Source organism: Xiphophorus hellerii, chromosome 17 (genome assembly GCF_003331165.1).
Source record: "Xiphophorus hellerii strain 12219 chromosome 17, Xiphophorus_hellerii-4.1, whole genome shotgun sequence".
In the NCBI taxonomy this organism is placed as follows: domain Eukaryota; kingdom Metazoa; phylum Chordata; class Actinopteri; order Cyprinodontiformes; family Poeciliidae; genus Xiphophorus; species Xiphophorus hellerii.
Window position 1 is genome coordinate 11,545,606 of NC_045688.1, and position 20,957 is coordinate 11,566,562.

The 20,957-nt window shown below is 40.1% G+C and overlaps 2 protein-coding genes across 3 annotated transcripts in view; one reads left to right on the top strand and one right to left on the bottom strand.

Annotated features, from left to right (window-relative positions):
- ccdc146 (coiled-coil domain containing 146) overlaps window positions 1-19,503 on the bottom strand; it is a 64,413-nt gene extending 44,910 nt beyond the window's left edge. Inside the window, exon 1 of one of the 2 annotated variants that reach the window (XM_032588974.1) lies at window positions 19,305-19,503. Coding sequence is in view for 1 of the 2 variants with exons in the window: in XM_032588973.1 (XP_032444864.1) it covers window positions 18,003-18,044 (42 nt within the window). In the remaining variant the exon portion in view is untranslated. Of the gene's footprint in view, window positions 1-18,002; window positions 18,387-19,304 lie in introns of those variants that run through there. The other variant, XM_032588973.1, reaches the window with a different exon arrangement.
- Window positions 1,683-17,014, top strand: fgl2a (fibrinogen-like 2a). Its single transcript, XM_032588979.1, has 5 exons — window positions 1,683-2,552; window positions 3,198-3,402; window positions 8,375-8,594; window positions 10,682-10,852; window positions 15,252-17,014. Exons 1-5 carry the CDS (start codon window positions 1,953-1,955, stop codon window positions 15,565-15,567), a joined length of 1,512 nt encoding a protein of 503 aa, XP_032444870.1. The 5' UTR covers window positions 1,683-1,952; the 3' UTR covers window positions 15,568-17,014.
- Window positions 19,504-20,957: the final 1,454 nt, after the last annotated feature.

A 20,957-nucleotide genomic window follows, 5' to 3' on the forward strand; every position in this document is an offset into this window, starting at 1 on the left:
CTTTAAACCACTGAACTAATACGCCATTCCAGTTTTTTTCTACATAAAAGAACAAATTGTGCCAAGCTGAGAATTTTATTGCAAGCTGAAATCAACTCAAAGCAGATTAACATGAAGAGAATTGCTTCATGAAGAAAATGTGGTCAACTCTGCACAATTAATTTGTTCATAATGTCTTTTAATTTCTATATGGTTACTTAATGAACATGCCAATCAAAGTGTTATTTCATTTATGGTAATTCTAAACAACCCCCCACTCCAAAGAGGAAGACTACTATATATCTTATTGTGAGATACAAAACAAGTCTGCTATCCATTACTGAACAAGGCTTTATTGTCTTATTGTTTATTGTTTATGTTTCAGCAAACAAACCAATTCATAAACCCATCACTAGTGACAACACAGCAATTAAAACATGCAATCTTATCAGCCAATGGCGCCTTGGAGAACAAGGAAGAGACTACACTCTCCTAAAGCTCTGCCAAATTGTCATTTGAAAAACTATCTTTTGTATTTTGTTTACCGAACATATCCTTAAGACTAGGAAGTTCAAATTTGATGTAAGGATGAACCAACCAAAGACAGAAATTATACAAATTTATCAATTTCTTTGTTTATACTGCCATATGTTTTGGATCATATCTTTTCTAGTACTAAATAGTTCAAGATGCCGTGAATATATAGTGATTTCCAGAGTCTTTAGAAGACAAACATGCCTTCAGCATCACAAATCCTGTATCATTCTTAAAAGTGAGCTAGGGGCTTTCCCAGATATTAAATTTTTTTCTACCAGACCCACATGGATCGTCTGGAGTCAAAATTCATAAGTCATAGCTAAGCATCTTGACATTTTGCTATACTGCTGTGATTGGTTTCAGGTAAATTGCACACAAGTATTACATTATAGGCAATGTAACAGTTTTCTGGTGCTGTAAAAAAGCTTTGAAATGATTTTATATGGCCTCAATTTATACAAAATGAAAATCTTGCACTTTAAAAGGGATGTTTACATTTACAACCAACCAGAGTGGATAACATCCAATCGTTGTTATGAAGTCTTGGTGACCACAAGCCAGATTTGAATTAAAAAAAAATATTTCAGATACATTTCTTCAGAATGAATTGGTAGGAAAAGCTGAAATTATACATAAAAAACATATTTATGCTAACAAATTAAAAGCTAACATTTACAGTGAAAATTAAGATTGTGAACTCCACAGCCTAAATTTGAGACATGAGGGAAACATCCAAATAAGCTCAAGAGTCTGAACAGGCTCACTGAAAGGGTCTTGAAATTTTAGAGACAGTTAAATTCCCAAGGCATGAAGACAGCATCACCTAATGTCTGCTGAGTTGATAATTAATATGCACAGATGTTTTGCTCCTTTGAGAAAGTCGCTGCCTTCACAGTGAAGAAAGTGGGCAACATTACCTGGGTGACAGTGAAAGACCCAGCTTTTCTCACTATATGCCCTCAGTGTACCCTCTTTACTGCCCCTCCTTCCCAATGTCACACCCCAATCTAATCTTTCTCCATCTCTATACTTTCTCTCAATGCTGTGGAAAGTGTTTTGTAATACGCAATAGTACTGCCCCTCCCATCCTCCTAAACTCAGCACTCGCTCTCTCCCATCCCTCTCTCTAACTCGCCCTCCCTCCCATGTCCTGATATTAATGACACAGCTATCTGAGGCAGCAGCAGTTCCCCTGCGCTCTCCTCCTCCTGCAGGCTGCACTCATACACACACAAACGCGCGGAAAGATACAAACAGAGCAACGCACCAAAGCCAGTGAGATACTGGACGCGCGGTCTTGTAGGCTTTTTACTTAGAATCTTCAGGCAAATGCTCACCTAAAATCAACTCCGTCAAACTGCAAGTTGATTTTTGAGGCACTTGCATCCACTCTTGTCAACCTCCAGGCTTGTTTTGCTTTTACAAATCTTGCTAAAATGAGGACAACATTGCTCTGCATTTGTGCCACTCTCCTGCTCATGGCCACCTTGGTGCCGCAAGCCACCCTGGCAGCAGAGTACTCCGTCAACTCTCACCAGCGTTGGGACGCCAGAGGAGCTTACAGTCTTGGATCTGAATCTGGTCACTCCACCTCTTGCCCCGTGAAACTTCGACCCTCTGGCCACTGTGGGAGCTCTGGAGCTGGAGGCGAGGACAGCGAGGAATGCCCCTACCAACTCACCTTGCCTCCGCTCACTATTCAGCTGCCCAAGCAGTTCAGGCTGCTGGAGAAGACGATGAAGGAGTTGCAGAGCCTCAAAGAGGTGGTGAACAAGCTGAAAAGCGGGTGCCAGGAGTGCCGTGGGGAACGGAGCAATAGGGTCTTTGGATATCAGCAAGCAGACCAGGGACAGACACAGATCCCCATTCAAGGGGATGCCGGAGAAGACGCAGGTCTGGATCTTCAGAGGGGGTCCAGCCAAGAGGAGAGGGGAGATGGAATGGTTCCTGGAGCCATTTTGGATGGTGCCAGACTGGGGCAAGGTTCCAATTTTGGGAAAATCACTCCAAGCCCAAGCAGTATGCAGGAGATGCAGGTAAGAGGCAAACGTCTTCAAAATGAAAAATGTATTGATGCATGCTTTTTACTTTAACGTATACAAAATGTCACTGTGACAAATTTGACTTGTAACATGTGACAGCTTGGGTTTACCCTAACCCCCGTAGTTTGTAAGGGCAATGCAAGCACTGCAATGACAGCAATGCACCATTTCATGTACTTCCATCATAAATATGATCACATTCAGTAAGCCTAGGAGATTGGTCCTCTTTTTAACGCTCAGACAGAATTACCAAATTAAATGGACAAAAGATGAGCTGTAAAAACATTGGGAACACCTTAGATCTGCCCAGTCAAATGCACCCAAGTGGAACATAAACAGACCAGATGCTTAAAGACCTGCAATGTCTTTACTGGCACCATTCCACCAGGGAAAATTCCTGCTACTGTAAACATGGATGGGAAATCAGCATTAGACAACAGCCAATACGGCGACAAAAATTGGGAGCCGAGCGGCAAGCTTGTTGATTCTCACAGCCTCATTGGCAGACTGCCAATCGTCGCGCAGACACCATTCCCATTCCGAAATTCACATTGGCTGGCGCCTATAATAATCCACCTGCTTTGTAGTCAGTGCCAAGAACAATTTTCTTTACTCCCGCTTTCGGCCTTTTTTCCTCAGGTGAAATTGAACAGGATGTCGGCCAGCCTGCGTAACGCCAGGAGCCAGATATCAGCTCTACAGGGCAGACTGGAGGGACTAAACCTGCTCAACATTGACAACGTGCAGGCTATGGTGGACAGACGGGTGGAGAACATCACCGGAGTGGTCAACAAGCTGAGCTCCAGCTGTACTACCCAGTGCGCAGCACAGAACAGCCCCCAGTGTAAGCAGTCTTCTTTCAGGATTCTTGGGGGGTGATTATGTAAATAATTGAAATCCTTTAATCCTCTAATATTTGTGCTATTCTTGTAGCATAACATTCACAAGACCCTTTTGGATGTATTTTTCACAGCACAACAGTTGCAGCAGTCTTTGTCATTTAAACTGGTTCTTATCGTTGTGTTCTCCTCCCATGCATGTTTAGCAATGAATGCGAGAAAGATTAAGAGCTCTCCCCACTTTTTGTTTCTACTACACGAATTCAACACAGATGTAAACTTCAGCACTGACATTCCTCATGCAGTTTTGGGTTGTGTTGAGGTGAATTTTCTGGCACAGTGGCAGTCCAATCACTCCAAAGTGGACCCTGCAATCACTTGAAAAAACAAACTCTGCTCTATCGCCGTCACCTTACAAGGACTTCAGTTTTACTGAAATGGGAAGTGAAAACATCTACACTACAAGTTCCCATACAACATCCCTATTTTAATAGGCGGTATGAAAATGATCCTACACATTTTTGTGTGGTCAAGCTATGCTATTTCACTCAAATATTCATAGGCCATTCAACACAAGTCAGGCTTTAACACTATAACACATAAGGTTAAGGACTTACCACTATTCATTTCCTTCTGGGATGTGTGTGTGTGTGCATTTGATGTTACATTTAAAAGAAACAATTGTCCACAGACCCTCTAGCAAAAGGCTAATTTGCAGACAAACGGGCAGAGGTCAAAGTCTGGAAATGCAAATATTTTCTATAATCTGGCACCTTTTTCCGTTCTAATCTAGATTCAGAAAACACTCAAATTTTTCCCACAGGACATACAAACCCTCTCTGAAGCAATTAGCAGGAGATATTTTTGGATTAGACTTGGAAATATCCATCACTGCATTCCATCTTGGTTTTATTTTAAACAAGCAAAATTCTTTCAAGTTGATCATGATGAACAAGAGCGAAGCAATATGACAGCCAGGCACAAAAACCTGCATTTTCATTGGCTCTTACATAACTAATTCAAGGGCTTTGACCCTCCATTATCCTTCATATGGAGCAACTCCAAAAAAAAAAAAAAAAAGAGAAACATACTTGACTTCACATTTCAAAGAGTTCAAAAAAGCTTTTAATGGAAAATCTTATTATAGTCTCTCTTAAATCTATTGATAGCAGCTACAACCTAGCTAAACCCCACATGCATCCCACTTTGCATTGATGTAACATTGATGTAAGAGACTCCTTGCATGAGAGCACAGCAGAAATGCAAACAACAAAGTGAATAATATCCTGATGCTGCATGAATGGATGTGACACTGTATTGGGGCTTTCATGTGGAAAACAGATGTGAGCCTATTTCTAAGAAGATTAGCTGGGACAGTGGTGTGAAGGGAATCGCGTCTCCTTCTCTCGCCTCTATCTCCTAACTTTGCTCCAAATTCCTGTCATCTTTTTCTTTCATTCCCCCCCCCCCCCCAGAGAACTCAACTCTTAATTTTACAATTTCATATTTTGTCTCTGTTGCTTATTATTAAACTTCTACCTTCTTAAATTTTCGTTCCAGTTCACCTCACCATGTCTCTGCCCTTGTTTCTCTTCTTTTGGCAGTCATGTTCTTACACTTTGCTGCATAGAAAGAGAAAAGACTTGCTAATAACACAAGCAGTCGTTGAGGCGGCTCTCCTGACATTGCACAAGTCACGGATGGCTCGCCAAGCCAACGACACTCGTCTTCGTACAACCATCCATCACGACGAGCTGAAAAAAATTGAAAGTTAGTCTTCCTCAGGTTAAGGATGTTTGCCTAATGTTGCTTCATGTCAATCCAAAAAGAAGAGAGGACATAAAACAGCTGGTACAAGAGAAATTGGAAAACATCTTTTGATGAGAGAGCCGTTTCATAATGCAGCCTTAGGTAAATATTTAATTGCGTCTGAACTCAAATTTGTAAGATATTTATATCGTTCTTGTTTTAGGAGAACAATCCAGACTTTAGAAGTTTACCTTAACTTCTAAAGCTGGTTTTATGTAGATATTTTAAATCAAGTAAACAACGTTGCATGTACATCAATTATAAAGTTCTACTGGACTTTAGCTTTGAATTTACTTGACATGAATATATTTCCTTGTATTTGATACTTTATCACACAAAGCTTGATCACCTGCTAAGCCAGGCTGCTAAGGATGTATTTGGACCTGCCAAATTCTGTATGACCACCGCAGCTCAGAGCTACCAAATATATTGCACAGATGCAACACTAATATCTTTCACATGGGTAAAAACTAATCTTAAAATGGAAAATACTGGCAACAGTTTTCATGTTCACACACATGAACAGTTTTTTTTATGAACCACAACCTTTTTGCTTTTCTTTTTAATATTTTTTTGGTACAACGTTCATTCGTAAAGGCAAATGCGTGTGAATAGATCTCTTTTCTTTTCAATTGTCTAGTATTGAGCAAGTAAACATTTCAAATTAATTGACAAAATTACAAATTAGAGCATTTCAGCAAAAACTTTATGCCACTACTAGTTTGGATCATTGAACTTTCATCCTAAGATGACCAGTTTGACATCAGTACGTGACAATACTTCCATCATGAATGAGTGTAATCCACCACACATGATGGAGGAGTTACTATGGTCACAGCATAAACCAACAGTGCCATTTAAGTCTAGGTAAATTTTTCACAGACCAACAATACTAAAAGAGCAATAAAGGCATTTTGACAGAGTGCTGTAAACATTCCTTTTCATCTCAGCTGCCAATTCCGATAAGCATATTTCTGCAAGGAAGTAATGCTCAAGGCAAGCTGATAGCAGTTCAAGCGTCAAGCCACAATTACTCAGTAATCAACAATGTGCTTTTCTTCAAATGTGATGACTGGATGTTTTCTCTTTGATGAGTTTTAGTCCATCCAAACTGAACACACTCTTGCTCTTTTTTTGATCTTACAATGACCTCAAGGGAAAAAAAGCCACCACTTCATAATACAAACACGTCTCTTTCACCCTCCCCATCTTTAGAAGGCCAACTGTCTTGTTTTTATATTTATTTTTCATGATGAGAAAATAGTTTGTCTGAACAGGCAATGTGCTTTTTAAGCAGTTTAAATGTCTTTAATAAGTCTGTCAGTCAGTCAGACAAATCAGCTTACATTCACATACCAAGCAAGTCAGTGAAAGACAAAGACTGCAAAGAAATCAGCTTGTTAATGTCGGTAATGCTCAAAAGCATATGATCAAGTCTGACAGTTTTTTTTTGTTTTTTTTTTTAAAGTTGCCTTTTCTTTTAGGCTTAAAAGTAAAAATTAATCACCAACAACCCATTTACAACAGAACTATATTTTTAAATCTCAGGCCGGTATCATTTGATGTTTTAAACTAACATGAGGGGTTGACTTCAGCTGGAGATTGAGGTCCGTTTTTTATAAAGTGTAGCACATTTGAAGCAAAACCGCATAGCAACCAGAGGGCGCTGGGGTTTTCTTTTGGTTGTTGCAGACATTATTAGTGCCATTTCCAATTGCTATGACTCAGAGCAGCTGTCCTCTAATTTAACTTAACAATCAGCGACACTTAACAGTCTTTCAGACATCAGTAAATGACTGATACTAAAATTAAATGACTTAAAGGCTCAGTGCCAGACTACCTGGTCCATCCAGGGACACTGGCTGCCGCGTCAAATGGATGGGGACAAACCCGGAGGAAGTAGTGAAGTTCAAAAACTGCACTTAGACACAAAGTGAACAGGACAGAGGAAAAATTTACAGGTCAATACTTTAAATGCCAAGTGCTGACAGAGCCATTACTGTGACAAGGGTACAATTTAACCTCACACTTGGCTTTTAAACCATTCTCCATAGTGAGACTCGCCAGCAGCAGACCTTTTGCGGCTTAAGTGCCTCCTGAATTGCAGTAGGAGAATAAAGTAGACGAGTCTCTGAGCATCTGGAAACAGCACGTTTCTTCTATTCAACACACACATTATTCAGTCTAGACTTCCCCTCCCATTACCTGAGGTTTATGTCAGTTTTACTTCACCATCCTGCCGAACAGCCCCAGCAGTGAGTCAACAGCATCAACAATGGAAACTCAAGTGGGGTCCACATGCTGCTCACCCAGAGTCAGAATGAATTCAGAGGGAAGTATGCTTTTCTAATCCAGTTTCACACTTTCCCGACTTTTGACACGTCCGTCCCTGTCAGTTCATAAATGCTGCCTGACACAGGCCTTTCAGTTCATATTTTTAGGTTGGACTCTTGACTTGCTGTGCAGCGCAGAACAAAAAAGCAGGAAACCCAGCAATAAAAAGAAATGGCAGGGAAATAAAGAGACAAGGCATAAGAATTAGATTTTTGGTACAACATTTTCATCCAAATATTGACAAGATTACTTAAATATTGGAACCGCACAATATGTCAAATCACATTCTTTATTGGCTACATCAGTTTGCACGATATTACAATCGCAAAGAACGGCTTGGACGCAATTTTTAGTAGGGTTTTATTTATTTAGGTTCCCTACGGCCACATTACTCAAGCCAATTTTTTTTTTGGCTTATTGCCTGGATTCACTGTCCTTGATGCCCACAGAGTTAGATTTATTGGGACTAAGATGCCAAGACTCGGTGAAAGGGATCTAATGACAGAAAAGGAAGAAGAGTTAGAAATAAATACTGTAGGTCAATCGTGATCAATACAATCATTGCAACATTAACATTACAGCTGCATGTTTTCTCTAATGTGGTGTAGTAGACATGCTAATTACCACTATCAAGGTATAACAAGATTTAAAAACTATAGTTTTTCATGATACAGTTCTTATAGGTTAAAGAGGGAGATGTGTAGAAAATGGCTTCAGAAGTTTCCCAGAGTAACTCACTCAAGACTGACACTGACTGATTATTACAGTCCCTTGCTTTAGTAGAGAATAATACTATTCAGTAAAAAACTTGCTTTCTCTCAATTTTTCAACCAGTCATCGTAGCCCCTCGGGACTGCTCGGACTATAACGCCCTGGAGGTGAGGAAGAACGGTGTTTACAGAGTGACCCCTGACCCTCGCAATGGAACATTTGAGGTTTTCTGTGAAATGGAGTCCTTCGGTGGTGGCTGGACTGTCATACAGCAGCGCCTTGACGGATCCGTCAGCTTCAACCGCACATGGGCTGAGTACAAGAAAGGGTTTGGGAACCTGAGGTATGTTGTTTTTTTTAGATGCATAAAAACGGAACAGCTAGGCACATTGTTAAATTCATACGCAGGAAAACATAGAGCTCAAATAGGGTCACAAGAGGTTATAGTGCAGCTCTTCAGCATGCTGACTGTGGTGTTGTAGTAAACACCTCGTAGGTATGGAATGAGAAATAACCCTATTTACATCAAGGTTAATTTAACCTGACAGAGATCTGGACTATAAACCTCCGAATTTAACAGCATGGAGGATATAATAAAATCTGCAACTGCAAAGCATTATACGATTTGTAGGATGCAGCGCTTTATGAAGCTTGACTCCTCACTTTTATGGCGACTGTGGCACTAAACTAGAGTACGCTTTTAATACTGGAATGCAGGCAGTGCAGAAAATCCCATCCTGACAGCGTCATTATTGAGAAAAAAATTCAGTTAAGAGGTTGGTTCTATGGGGGTTTCTTGCAATGTAGAACACTTTACTGTATTATACACGAGGAAGTCAATGTTTTCTATACAAACTGACTCTTCTATTCTTCTGGCACTAAAGATCAGAAACTGCCAGTGGCGGGTTTTGATGTGCGTGACATTAGGTGGCGGAGACAGTGCAAAAAAAAAAAAAGAAAAGAAAAACCTCAACTGTCAGTGTATTGTCAATATGAATCAGTGTCCACCCTGTAAAGTCGATCAGCATTGTGTGATGTCTCATTTGAGGCATCACACATCTTGCGCTATGTGTGATGCCTGGAGTCTTGACTGCATTCCAGCAAATCAAAACATATTTACAATGATCAGTTTAACTAGATTATTCTACAGCAATGGCTTTTCAATTGTGAAAGCACCACTGGTAGAACTTGACATGCCTTGTACACAACAGAACTTGGTTGGAAGTAAGCAGTAACTTAGAGCTAACTGACCAAAAATGATTAATCTTTGCTTTAAAAGACATACTAGAAATAGGATGAAGTGAAAATTAAAAAAAAAAAAAAAAAAAGTCAGGACCCATTCAGAAAGTAAAATAATTACAAGTGCTGGTGGCTACTTGCTGTGTTCCAATGACCTGAAAGTTAAACTGTGTTCTAGTAACAAGATAACTATACAACTTACCAGCTGCAATCAATGCCCAGGTTAATGTGGTATATGTGTATGTACATTAATGACTTTAAAAGCAAACCATTTATGAAGTTACTAAGTGCAAAAAGGGGATGCTTAGTTTTTCATATATATATAAAATTATATTGCAAAACAATCCATCTATATCAAATCAATTTTTAAATTACTTTTTATAGGATAGCAAAATGCTTGGGTATTTTGTATTAAACGTCTATTTGCAATCATTGCCACATCCAACAACCTTCATCGTGAGTTAGCTTTATTATTTAAATGCAAGCGATGTACTCACAGAATCTGCAGGTTATTTACAGACAACGCTGCAGGAAAGGAGTGCGTACGTTAAGAAGTTTGCCCCTCAAGCCTCAACTTAAAATGCCCGGCCTGCTCTGCGAAGCCATAACAATAGTGCAGCCCACCTGTTCTCAATATCGCAGACTGTTTGCCACCTGTTTTCACTAACACCGATTGATTTTCACATGTAAAATAAGATTCTGCCCACGCAAAATCTGTTTCTTTTTTTTTTCCCTCCCCCCACAGGCTGCAAACTTTTCAGAGTAAAATCAATTATTTAGCACACAAGGCTGTTGATGTTTAGAAAAGATAGAAAAGAGTGAGAATAGTGAGAAGCGCACCAGGCTTCTGCTTTATCTGGATTCAACTTTCAGATCAATATCTTTATTCTTTTTTATCTTCCCTGTTGTTTTTTCTAAGAAATAACCATGGTAACTTCTCGATAACCATGCCTGCAGCTCCAGCACTCCCTCCTACTAAAAAAATAATAACCTCTTTCATCCATTTTTCTGTCACACCCCTCACTGCTTTTGCTTCCCATCCCCACACTCTCTCATTTGTGGAGATAAGTTAATTTCGTTTGAATAAATATACGCAATTTCTAACTGTGCCAGTATTTGAGCTCATTTATATTGTATGCCTGACTCTTGGTTTCCTTCCTTTCTCCTGTTCCTCGCTAATCTGTCTGGCAGAAGCGAGTTCTGGCTCGGCAATGATCACATTCACCTGCTGACAAAGGCCAAAGACATGATTCTGCGCATTGAGCTGGAGGACTTTGAAAATGTCCGGGAATATGCAAAGTATGACCAATTCTACGTGGCTAATGAGTACTTGCGTTACCGACTCTCCATCAGCGGGTACAGGTAAGAGTATTGTTGTTTGTATGTTTGCTGCCGCATCTGACTCCACACTGCTGATTCATATTTCAGGCAAAAGTCTTGTTTACACTCGACAGAAGCATAATTGTAATAAATTTGGGGGCTCTTAAACATGTACTTGTCATTATCAGGTATAAGCATCAGGTATAAAGGCGGCTGGATATTTGACCACTGGTCTTTGAAGACGTGGTAGAGGTAATTTAAATTAAAGCTGCAAGCAGCCTCGGGCGGCCCTCGCAGCAAGCGCCGCTCCGGCCTATTGGCCACCGCGGGGGTTCCGGCCACCGCAGAAGCTCTCGCGCGTTTTCCAGAGCCGCAGCCCGCTCCCCACCGCGGAAGCTCTGCCGCAGTTTCCAGCACCGCCGCCCGCCAGCCGCCGCGGAAGCTGTCGCGCATTTTCCCCGCCCGTCCACCGGGCGACACGCGTGAATGCGTTCGGCGGCGCTCCCCGACGACTGTCAAAAAATCTGGTGCAGATCGGTCGATGCGTCGAGGAGATACGGCCGATGTATCAACTTAGGGGGCGCAGTGGAGTCAAATTACATCTCAAACCCGTCGGGCTCTTTAGAGGTGAACAAAGGTCATACATATCCAGTTTGGCGCCAATCGGATGATCCATGTGTGAATTAGAGCCAAACGTATGTATATGGCGAGGGACTGATATTCGCCATTTGGCCACGCCCACACGGTTCAGCCAGAAGCGAGCATTGACAGAGTTTATCATCCGAATTACCTTGATTAGGTCAAGAGAGCCATAAACGGAGCTTTCCAAGGAAAAAAACGGCACTTCCTGTTCCGAGGGGGCGGGGCTTAGATGACGTCATAATATGATGACATAGGGTCGTCAGGGATCCCACCAGGGTCACTCGTGCAAAGTTTGGTGCAGAAGCTATCGACCGTTCACAGCAAAATATGAGACTTCCTGTTGTCAGGGGGCGTGGCCTAAGTGATGTCATCATTTGACCATTGGATATTATTGGACACAAGATGATAATCCATAACTGAACGTTTGGTGTCTGTCATTCCGTAGGGCAATGCTGCCCTCTGGTGTCGAATTACTGAAATAATGAAACTATTTCAGTAATTTCAGTAATTCGACACCAGAGGGCAGCATTGCCCTACGGAATGACAAAGGATCCCCTTTGTAATTACATATTACACAGTCGATCACAGGGGAACTTTGAGCCCTGCTAACCCCCCTTCAACATGCTCCAAAACTCACCAATTTGATAACTTTAAATCAGACATGCCTTATGATCAGACTGACCGAGTTTGAAGCCGATCAATCGAAATCCCTAGGAGGAGTTCGATCAAATACGAAGGCTGTAAAAGTCAAAATCGAGGTCAAATGAAATTCAATCTAAAATGGCCGACTTCCTGTTGGGTTTAGAGCATGGCTCTAAGAGACTTTTTTGTACGTCCCGACAAGATACACATGTGTACCAAGTTTCGTAATTCTAGGTTTAAACATGGCTTGGGGCTGTTCATTTAAAATACTCTAGGGGTCACTATAGAGAAATTAGGCCACGCCCACCAAATTTTGTTATGAATTCCTGTCGGGGGCTGGATAAGGATCCATCCTAGTGAGTTTGGAGCAGCTCACCCCGAAACTGTGGAATTCAGAGCCAAACGAAATTCGACGGCGTTCGCAACGCCGCCACGCCCACCTGCTACATCGAAGCCAGTCGGGGTTGGAATCCACAACACACCAATATGTTTTCTGTCTCTGGACACTGTTTCATGTTGATTAGATCAAAGGGCTAAGATAGCGACCGTTCACAGTAAAACATGACACTTCCTGTTCTCAGGGGGCGTGGCCTACTTAAAAAAATAATTTCACCACAGGGTATTTTAGGACACCCGATGACGATCAATCAATGAAAGTTTGGTCCCTCTCTGTGTTTTTGTATAGGAAATATAAGAGTTTCGTGTTTCATGGCGAGTAGGTGAACTTTGACCCCTGCTAACCCCCCTTCAGCAAGCTCATACAGTCACCAATTTGATAACTTTAAATCAGACATGCCTTATGATCAGACTGACCGAGTTTGAAGCCGATCAATCGAAATCCCTAGGAGGAGTTCGATCAAATGCAAAGGCTGTAAACGTCAAACTCGAGGTCCAAAATGGACCTTCAATACAAAATGGCCGACTTCCTGTTGGGTTTCGACCATGGCTCTAATAGACTTTTTTGTACGTCCTGACAAGATACACATATGTACCAAGTTTCGTAATTCTAGGATAAAGCATGGCCTGGGGCTGTTCATTTAAAATACTCTAGGGGTCGCTATAGAGAAATTAGGCCACGCCCACCAAATTTTGTTATGAATTCCTGTCGGTGGGTGGATAAGGATCCATCCTAGTGAGTTTGGAGCAGCTGGGCCCGAAATTGTGGAATTCAGAGCCAAACGAAATTCGACGGCGTTCGCAACGCCGCCACGCCCACCTGCTTCATCGCAGCCGGTCGGGGTTGGATTACTCAACACACCAACATGTCTTCTGTCTCTGGACACAGTTTCATGTTGATTAGGTCAAAGGGCTAAGATAGCGACCGTTCACAGTAAAACATGACACTTCCTGTTCTCAGGGGGCGTGGCCTAAGTGATGTCATCATTTGACCATAGGTTATTGTAGGGCACCCGATGACGATCAATCAATGAAAGTTTGATCCCTCTATGTGTTTTTATATAGGAAATATAAGAGTTTCGTGTTTCATGGCGAGTAGGTGAACTTTGACCCCTGCTAACCCCCCTTCAACATGCTCCAAAACTCACCAATTTGATAACTTTAAATCAAACATGCCTTATGATCAGACTGACCAAGTTTGAAGCCGATCAATCAAAATCCCTAGGAGGAGTTCGATCAAATACGAAGGCAGTAAACGTCAAAATCGAGGTAAAAAATGGACTTTCAATACAAAATGGCCGACTTCCTGTGATAGTTGGCTTATAACATTAAATGTAAGTTCTGAGTCTTTTGGTGAGCTCTACAAGTGTGCCAAATTTCATGTCTCTACGATGAAGTACGTTCATACCATTGTGTCAACAGAAAATTGCTAGTTGCCGCCGTTGAGCAATTTTTTATGCGATTTTTGCGACAACCTTAAAATTCAAAATTTTTAATTTTTCTAGTCGCGACCGCCAAGTTTGGTGAGTTTTTGAATATGATAAAGCCCCCAAAAAGGCACACGAAGAGGGGGGCAGAATAATAATAAAACAGTACAGATACAATAGGCCTTCGCAGCGCTTTGCTGCTCGGGCCTAATTAGATGGTTCCTTGGTCAAGATCTGGCTTTTAAACAGTCCAATAGTTTAAACCAGAGTGCGGTTGTGGTTATTTTAGAAGTTATTGTTAACTTACTTTATCCATTCCAGGGGCCAATTTTATCTAAATTTGGCTTCTTTGTCCTGTTAGAATATCCAATTTTATTAAAGTTTCAACAATCTCTTGTGTTGAGGGAAGTAGAAAAACTTGGCGGTAGCCCTAGCTCATTGCAAAACTCATTTTATGTAATGCATCAGTCCCATATGGTGGCACAACCGCCATCATGCTTGATACTCTGAAGTGTGTCTGAAGTGGAAAGGGTGAGGTTTCTAACTTAAAGAAAAATGTACTATTAACCAATTCTGCTGCAGAGTGGTCAAATATCCAGTCAACTTTTTTGAGCGCAACATGTTCTATCGTTCCCTCATAAAAAGATGATTCTGATCTTGCATGTTTGAGACATCTTTGAATCTCCCATGGCAACTAATCAACTGTGTGAAATACCTGGGTAAACCTAGCGTTCGAGGTCCAGCTCCTTCAGAGCTTCAGTTTCTAAACGTTTGAGCTTTTGCTTTCCAGAGCAGCTCACCCCTCTGACTCTCCTACTCGGCTCCTTCAAACTAGCCAGCAGCAATTAGCAAACACCTGGCGGAACTGCACATCTGCTGAGCGCATTATACGATCTACTTCTCAGTGCAACGCTGGTAAAAAATATTGTTAAAGGGGTAGTAAAGGAGTGATGTTAGGATGATTTACTGAAGGTTGAGTTTCAGAAATAGCAGGAGTTTTTAAAGAGACAGAGACCAAATTTCAAGGCTTTGAATTAGGGAGTCAATTTTCTTTTATATGTGATATATATAGAGCATTCTCATAACAAGGGAAGTTAATAATACCTTCATTGTGCTATAAAATTGCCCTATGTGTCTGGAAAACACATAATTTATACTGTGTTTATCCTTTAGGCTATGTATAGATAAAACAATAGACATAACACAACAAATTAACTGAAATTCAAATATATGTCTCAGTTTTGAAATAAATTTGAATGAATACAACATTCTTTGGAATGGTCAGTGTACATCAACCTCTCACTAGAAGAGTAAATACCTATCCTCTCTTACAGTGGAACAGCTGGGAATGCCATCAGTTTCAACAGGCACTTCAACCACGACCAGAAGTTCTTCTCCACCCCCGACCGTGACAATGACATGTACCCCTCTGGAAACTGCGGCGCGTACTACAGCTCTGGCTGGTGGTTCGATGCCTGCATGTCTGCCAACCTCAACGGGAAGTACTACCACAAGAGGTACAAGGGCGTCAGGAACGGGATCTTCTGGGGAACGTGGCACAACATGACAACAGAGTACTACCCCACCAACTACAGGCAGGCCTTCAAGACCGTCAAGATGATGATACGGCCCAAAAACTATGTTCCTTAAGAGGACAGGCAAATCTTCACACAAGGAGGAGAAAATTCAAGAACACAAAACCCCACACCTTTTCGTGTAGCCATTCACACATGCTTACATAAACACACACACACACACACACAAAGACAAGTGGTAAAGAAAGTTTGACTGCAGTACCAACAAAAATCATTGTGAAATATCATATTGTGCCATCCCATTTTACTGTATGCGAGCGTGGCCTTTGAAATGTTGGATTAATATGACAATAATAATAATAATAATAATAAAAGAAAATCATCTGTGAAAAATGACAGACTATTACAAAAAATAAAAATGCAGCGTAAAGGCCAGCCTCCTTCAGGGTGCTGTAATATTCCACGGGACGTTAACGTGAATAATTTGTCACCGGTCCCTGACATTTCTCCCACTTTCATCCTGCTGCATCGTGCTACAATCCCTGCTGAGACACAGCACAGCACAGCACATACCAGTAGTAAAAACTAATGAGCTATCATTTTCTCTGCTGTAAATGATTTCATAATTAACAACGACCACTCGAGTGAGGGAGCTTATGACAGAGTTTTGTGTCTGAAATTACTCATAAAAGACATCCTGCTGGGACTGTTTAATTACACTGGGGCAGTGTGGTAATGCATCATTATCCTAAACATTATGAAATTCGCCAGGGAAGATGTGCGGCCTTTGAGGTATCCCTATAGTTCTACTTGTATGCGGTAGAGCTTAGATTACTGACTATCTGACAAATTGCTCTTGACACTTAACAGTTTCAATTATTTTCCTGCCATTATCTCTTGGTGCGATGTACAGCTCTTATTGTTGACACATTTTAAACTTTTTGAGATTCTCCTCGTCAACCTTGTGTACAATACTGCTATCTAGTGTTAGAAAACTGTATAGCACCATATAGTCAATTTTATACACACTGAAAGGCAAAGATGGACTAAAGAAGTGTTCATGTTTGATGTGTACAGTATTTATTTTACTCTGTGATGTAACAGAGCTTTTATATTATATGTATGGTTGATCATACAGTACAAAGTCTATACACTGTTGACTGTGCATATTTGTGATCGTTCTAAGCAAATCCATGTATTTGGACCTTTGTGCATCTGCCATATTGATATTTTTTAGTCATATTAATCTGTCATGCCAAAAATAAATCTACATTTTTTAATAATTAAAAAAAAATAGGTTTGCGTGTACTACATTGCCATATTTGTCATTTTGATAGAATGCCTGGGAATCAAATGCAGTCATGGCAAAAAACAAGTTTTGAAAGTATTTCATTATGCATCGGTATGGGGTTCCATTGAAGTCTAATGTGTAACTGTTATTATTCACACCACACCGATTACGATACAAACATGAACAACATAAAGGAATTGTGTGAAAAACTAAGTATGCCCCTAATTGAATGACTTGTGCAAACACTATTACAAGCAAGAACTTTAAGTAGTTCTTTTCTGTATGACTCAGTCTTTTCCCCTGCCATAAAAGGACTTTTAGTCTGGTCTTATTTACAACATTGGTTCAGGTCATTGAAGTTTCTTTTTGCACAGCTCTAATAAAACATCCCACCATAGCATTTCTATCATGCTAGGGTCTGGACAATGACTAGACAATTACAACACCTGAATTGCTTTTTTTATACTTTCTGTTGCAAACTTCTTGCTGTATTTGGGATTATTGTCCTGTTGGAAACCAAATTTCACTCAAGCAGATAACCTCCCTCTCGACTCTACAGTACCTTATATTATACAGAATTTTTGGTCAGTTTTATTGCTCATCTTTCAAGTCCAAATCTCAATATTCTAGAAATGATGTGGTTCATTAAGAAGCACTTCTTGAAGCATAAAGTCGTGCTTCCTTTCATATAACTTTTATACAACAGAAGTTGTATAAAAGCAAAAACAAGACGCATTTAACATGTCAACTGAAGCCTGCAGTCTGAAATGGAGCTCTTGTGTGTTTCCAAGTACTGGACAGTCCTATTTTTGAGCAAATTTGCAGGCATCCACTCAATCAATCTAAATGCTTTCTACCCATGAATTAGAATTTTCACTGTAGAAATAAGTTAGAGTTTAGAAATGGTTCTTACCATTTACTTTGTTTCCCATTTGATGTTGCGTAAAGTGAAGAATCCTGCGTTTAGGGAGGAGGGCACATTGACCGTGCAGCTAATTAGCGACACCTGGTTTCCAATCAGCCGCCTGATTGGCTGATTATCATCAGAGGCATAGGAAGGTATACTTATTTTTTCACACGTAGCTTCCCCATTTTGTCTATTTCTTTTATAATATGTCTTAACAACATGAAATCTGTTGTGGTAAAGATGAAGGATTACGCCCTGATTCCCTTTTTCTAGAAATAAAATGGAAATTATGTTCTGTTCTACTCCGACACCGAATGGAACGTCTATGAACCCGTAACCACCGAAGTTTTACCTCATCCAGAACCCGGAAACATGAAGCAGGTTTGTCTTCCATGGTTGATTTTCCGGGAGCAAAGTTTTGTTACTATTCTATTGTTAAGCGTAGCAGAGTTGGGGGAAAAAAAGTTCGTCTGCACTGATTCTTCTTTACCCAAATGGTGTGTTGCCGTAACCATAACAACGACGTCACACGTCTCCCACGCGTCGCTGAGCATTGCTGGAAAAAAAAAAAAAAAAAAAGGTTTTCGATGAGACAGCAGTATTTCCCGTCCAGACAGATAGGTAAATAGTGACGTGCAGAAAGCGCCAATTTGTTTAGTCGTGAATACATACTTTAATTATGCAGTTCATTTCATTTACTGTACTCATTGGTAGAAAAAAAATTATAAAATTACCTAGCGTAATTTTATAACGCTAGGTAATTTGTCACTTTCAATTTGAAGAAAGTGACAAATTGTATTACTAAAACTAAATAAAATTCTCATGTTTGCTCTATTCATTAGCCCCCTTTTTTTAACAACTTAAATATAATCTATATATTTTGTATATTTTATTAATGATTGCATTTTAATTCATATTTTTACTGTGTAAATATATATTTGCCTTCTGCTCCTGGAAGAATAAAAAATGTCAGTTTTACGTAGTGCATTTTATGCAGTTCTCCTTTGCACTGCTGAACCCTTTTCCATTTGCAGTAGTTGTCCACTAGATGGCAGCAATACGTCTACTTACTAGGTTCTAAAACTAGGAAAACTTTAGCCCAGTTCTTAATCGCAGATGACAGACTTGTGTTAGTCTATATTCAGTTAGTCACTGGCACCAAGAAACATTAAATATCTTTTGTCATTTCATCAAACTTCCAGACCACTCAGGTCTTTTGGTTCAAATCTACTTTACACCCCAAGTGAGAACCAAGCATGGAGCAGCAGGATTAAATATTTATGCCCCTCTAATCTGGAACAAACTTCCAGAAAACTGCAACTGTTGAAACACCTGAATTCCTTTTAATCTATGCTAAAAAAAACCCTATTTGATTAGTTTCCTTTGAGTGAAAATACATCCATTTTCATCTGAATAGCAGCTTTTCATTACTTCTCTTTATTGTAATGTTTCTCTGTTGTTTGTTGTGATATGTCCGTATCACGTAAAGCACTTTGAACTGCCTTGTTGCTGAAATGTGCTACACAGATAAATTTGACTTGATTTGTAGCCTCCCAAGGTCATGTTTTGGCCTTAATATCAAAGAACACAATGGTAATAAAAATGTCAAATGGCTAAACATCCTCAGAGATAAATAATCAGTGATTCAACTTACCTCAGTCCAAGGGGAATTGATGACGATGCAACACTCTTTTCAGTTTCTTTCCCACAGTGCATCCTGAGAGCTTGAAGGGGCCATCATTCACTTTGTGCAACAGCTGGTGGAATGTGTTATCCAAGCAACAGTGGGCTCGCGGTTCAGAACAACTTCCTCATTGTTCCATTCATCCTGAACTCTTCCTCAACGCAGCGCAAGAGACGGTTTTAAATGTACGGTTCTGGTTTACTCTGAGTTCATTGGCTGTTGGAGGAACACACCAAACATCTTCAAACGCTACAGAGAAAGACGACGCAAACGAACTTGTATTTAACAAATGTACCTGAAAATCAAAGATTTTTGTCAGCACAAGTCTCTCTTCAGAATCATGCCTAAGTAACCTTTAGGTATTTCTTTTCTCAACAACCAAAATGATTCTGCAGATGATTTAGGATCTGCAAGTCAGCAAGGCTTTTTCAAATGCAGCATCAGGCAACATAGGCAAAAAAGGGATGAAATAATAATAGTAATCCTACTGATAATGTTACAGCTGATTGTTTTTGAATCACCAGTTAAATATTATGCTTTTACCATCCATGCTAAATATGAAAAAAATTACAAAGTGATATTCACACTCAAATGGGTGTGAATGTCAATAAATCAAGCATTTTTTTTTAATGAGACGTAGGTTCATAGAAACACAGATAAAAAATATTTCAAAAAACAACAACAAAAAAAGTAAATATGAAACCACAAAATCAATAAACAATTCAACTACACCACATTAAGTACCTATATTAAGGTGCTGCTGTAAACCACTATCACTTGGGATGAAGACCACCAGATCATCTGCATTAAGATGGTCCGGTGGGGTTTTACCTAGCATACTTTCAGCTGTATGGACAGATTATTTACATACAAATTAAATAAAACTGGAGAGGAAGCCATAGATTCCACATTTACATTGAGCAGTATCCAAAACCATGCACACTACTTGGTAAATATAGTCATACTCTGATTACTTTTTCACATATTGCCATGTTACAGAAGAAAAATTAAATTATTAATACAACACACTGGCTGTATGTTGTCCTGCTGGAGGAGAGAACCTGACCTGTCCTCTTTTTCACCTCCTAAAATGGTTTAAGGGTTGGACTGTATTTCACTCCATACTCCTTTGCAAGGCAATGTGACAGTTTAAACTTGTGGATCTTGGCCGCCTCCACTGGGCTCTGTCATGACAATGTTGTCCTCCATGTGTGCCCAGCATTACCATTTCAGGGGAAAGTAAACATACCCTAAAATTAAGATATTTTGGGCAAATAACTCCATACTTCACAATCATTGGAGGTGGTTTTTATACTGGGCAATGCCTTTTACTTTCTTCATTTTGTGCCAGTGTTTTAAGGCATATAAAGGTTAAAAAGGGTCAAAATGTCTGCCGACTAAATGAGTTTTCCACCAGGTCTTCCCATCAGCTTAACCACAATTGCTGTCTGGCGACTCTTTTTTTTTGTTGCCACATTTCAGGGTAACTGCTGTGAAGTTTAACAGTCTCTGACAGATGTGGATGATGCATGTTGCATTAGACACCAGTGATTAAAACTGAAAACATTACTCACTGGGTTTCTGCAGTGCTTTGGGAAACTTAAAAAAAAAAAGACAGGTGGA

Coding starts and splice junctions, on each gene's coding strand:
- fgl2a (XM_032588979.1), top strand. CDS start 1,953: ATGAGGACAACATTGCTCTGCATTTGTGCCACTCTCCTGCTCATGGCC. Junction 2,553..3,197: donor GCAGTATGCAGGAGATGCAG/GTAAGAGGCAAA, acceptor TTTTTTCCTCAG/GTGAAATTGAACAGGATGTC. Junction 8,595..10,681: donor AAAGGGTTTGGGAACCTGAG/GTATGTTGTTTT, acceptor TCTGTCTGGCAG/AAGCGAGTTCTGGCTCGGCA.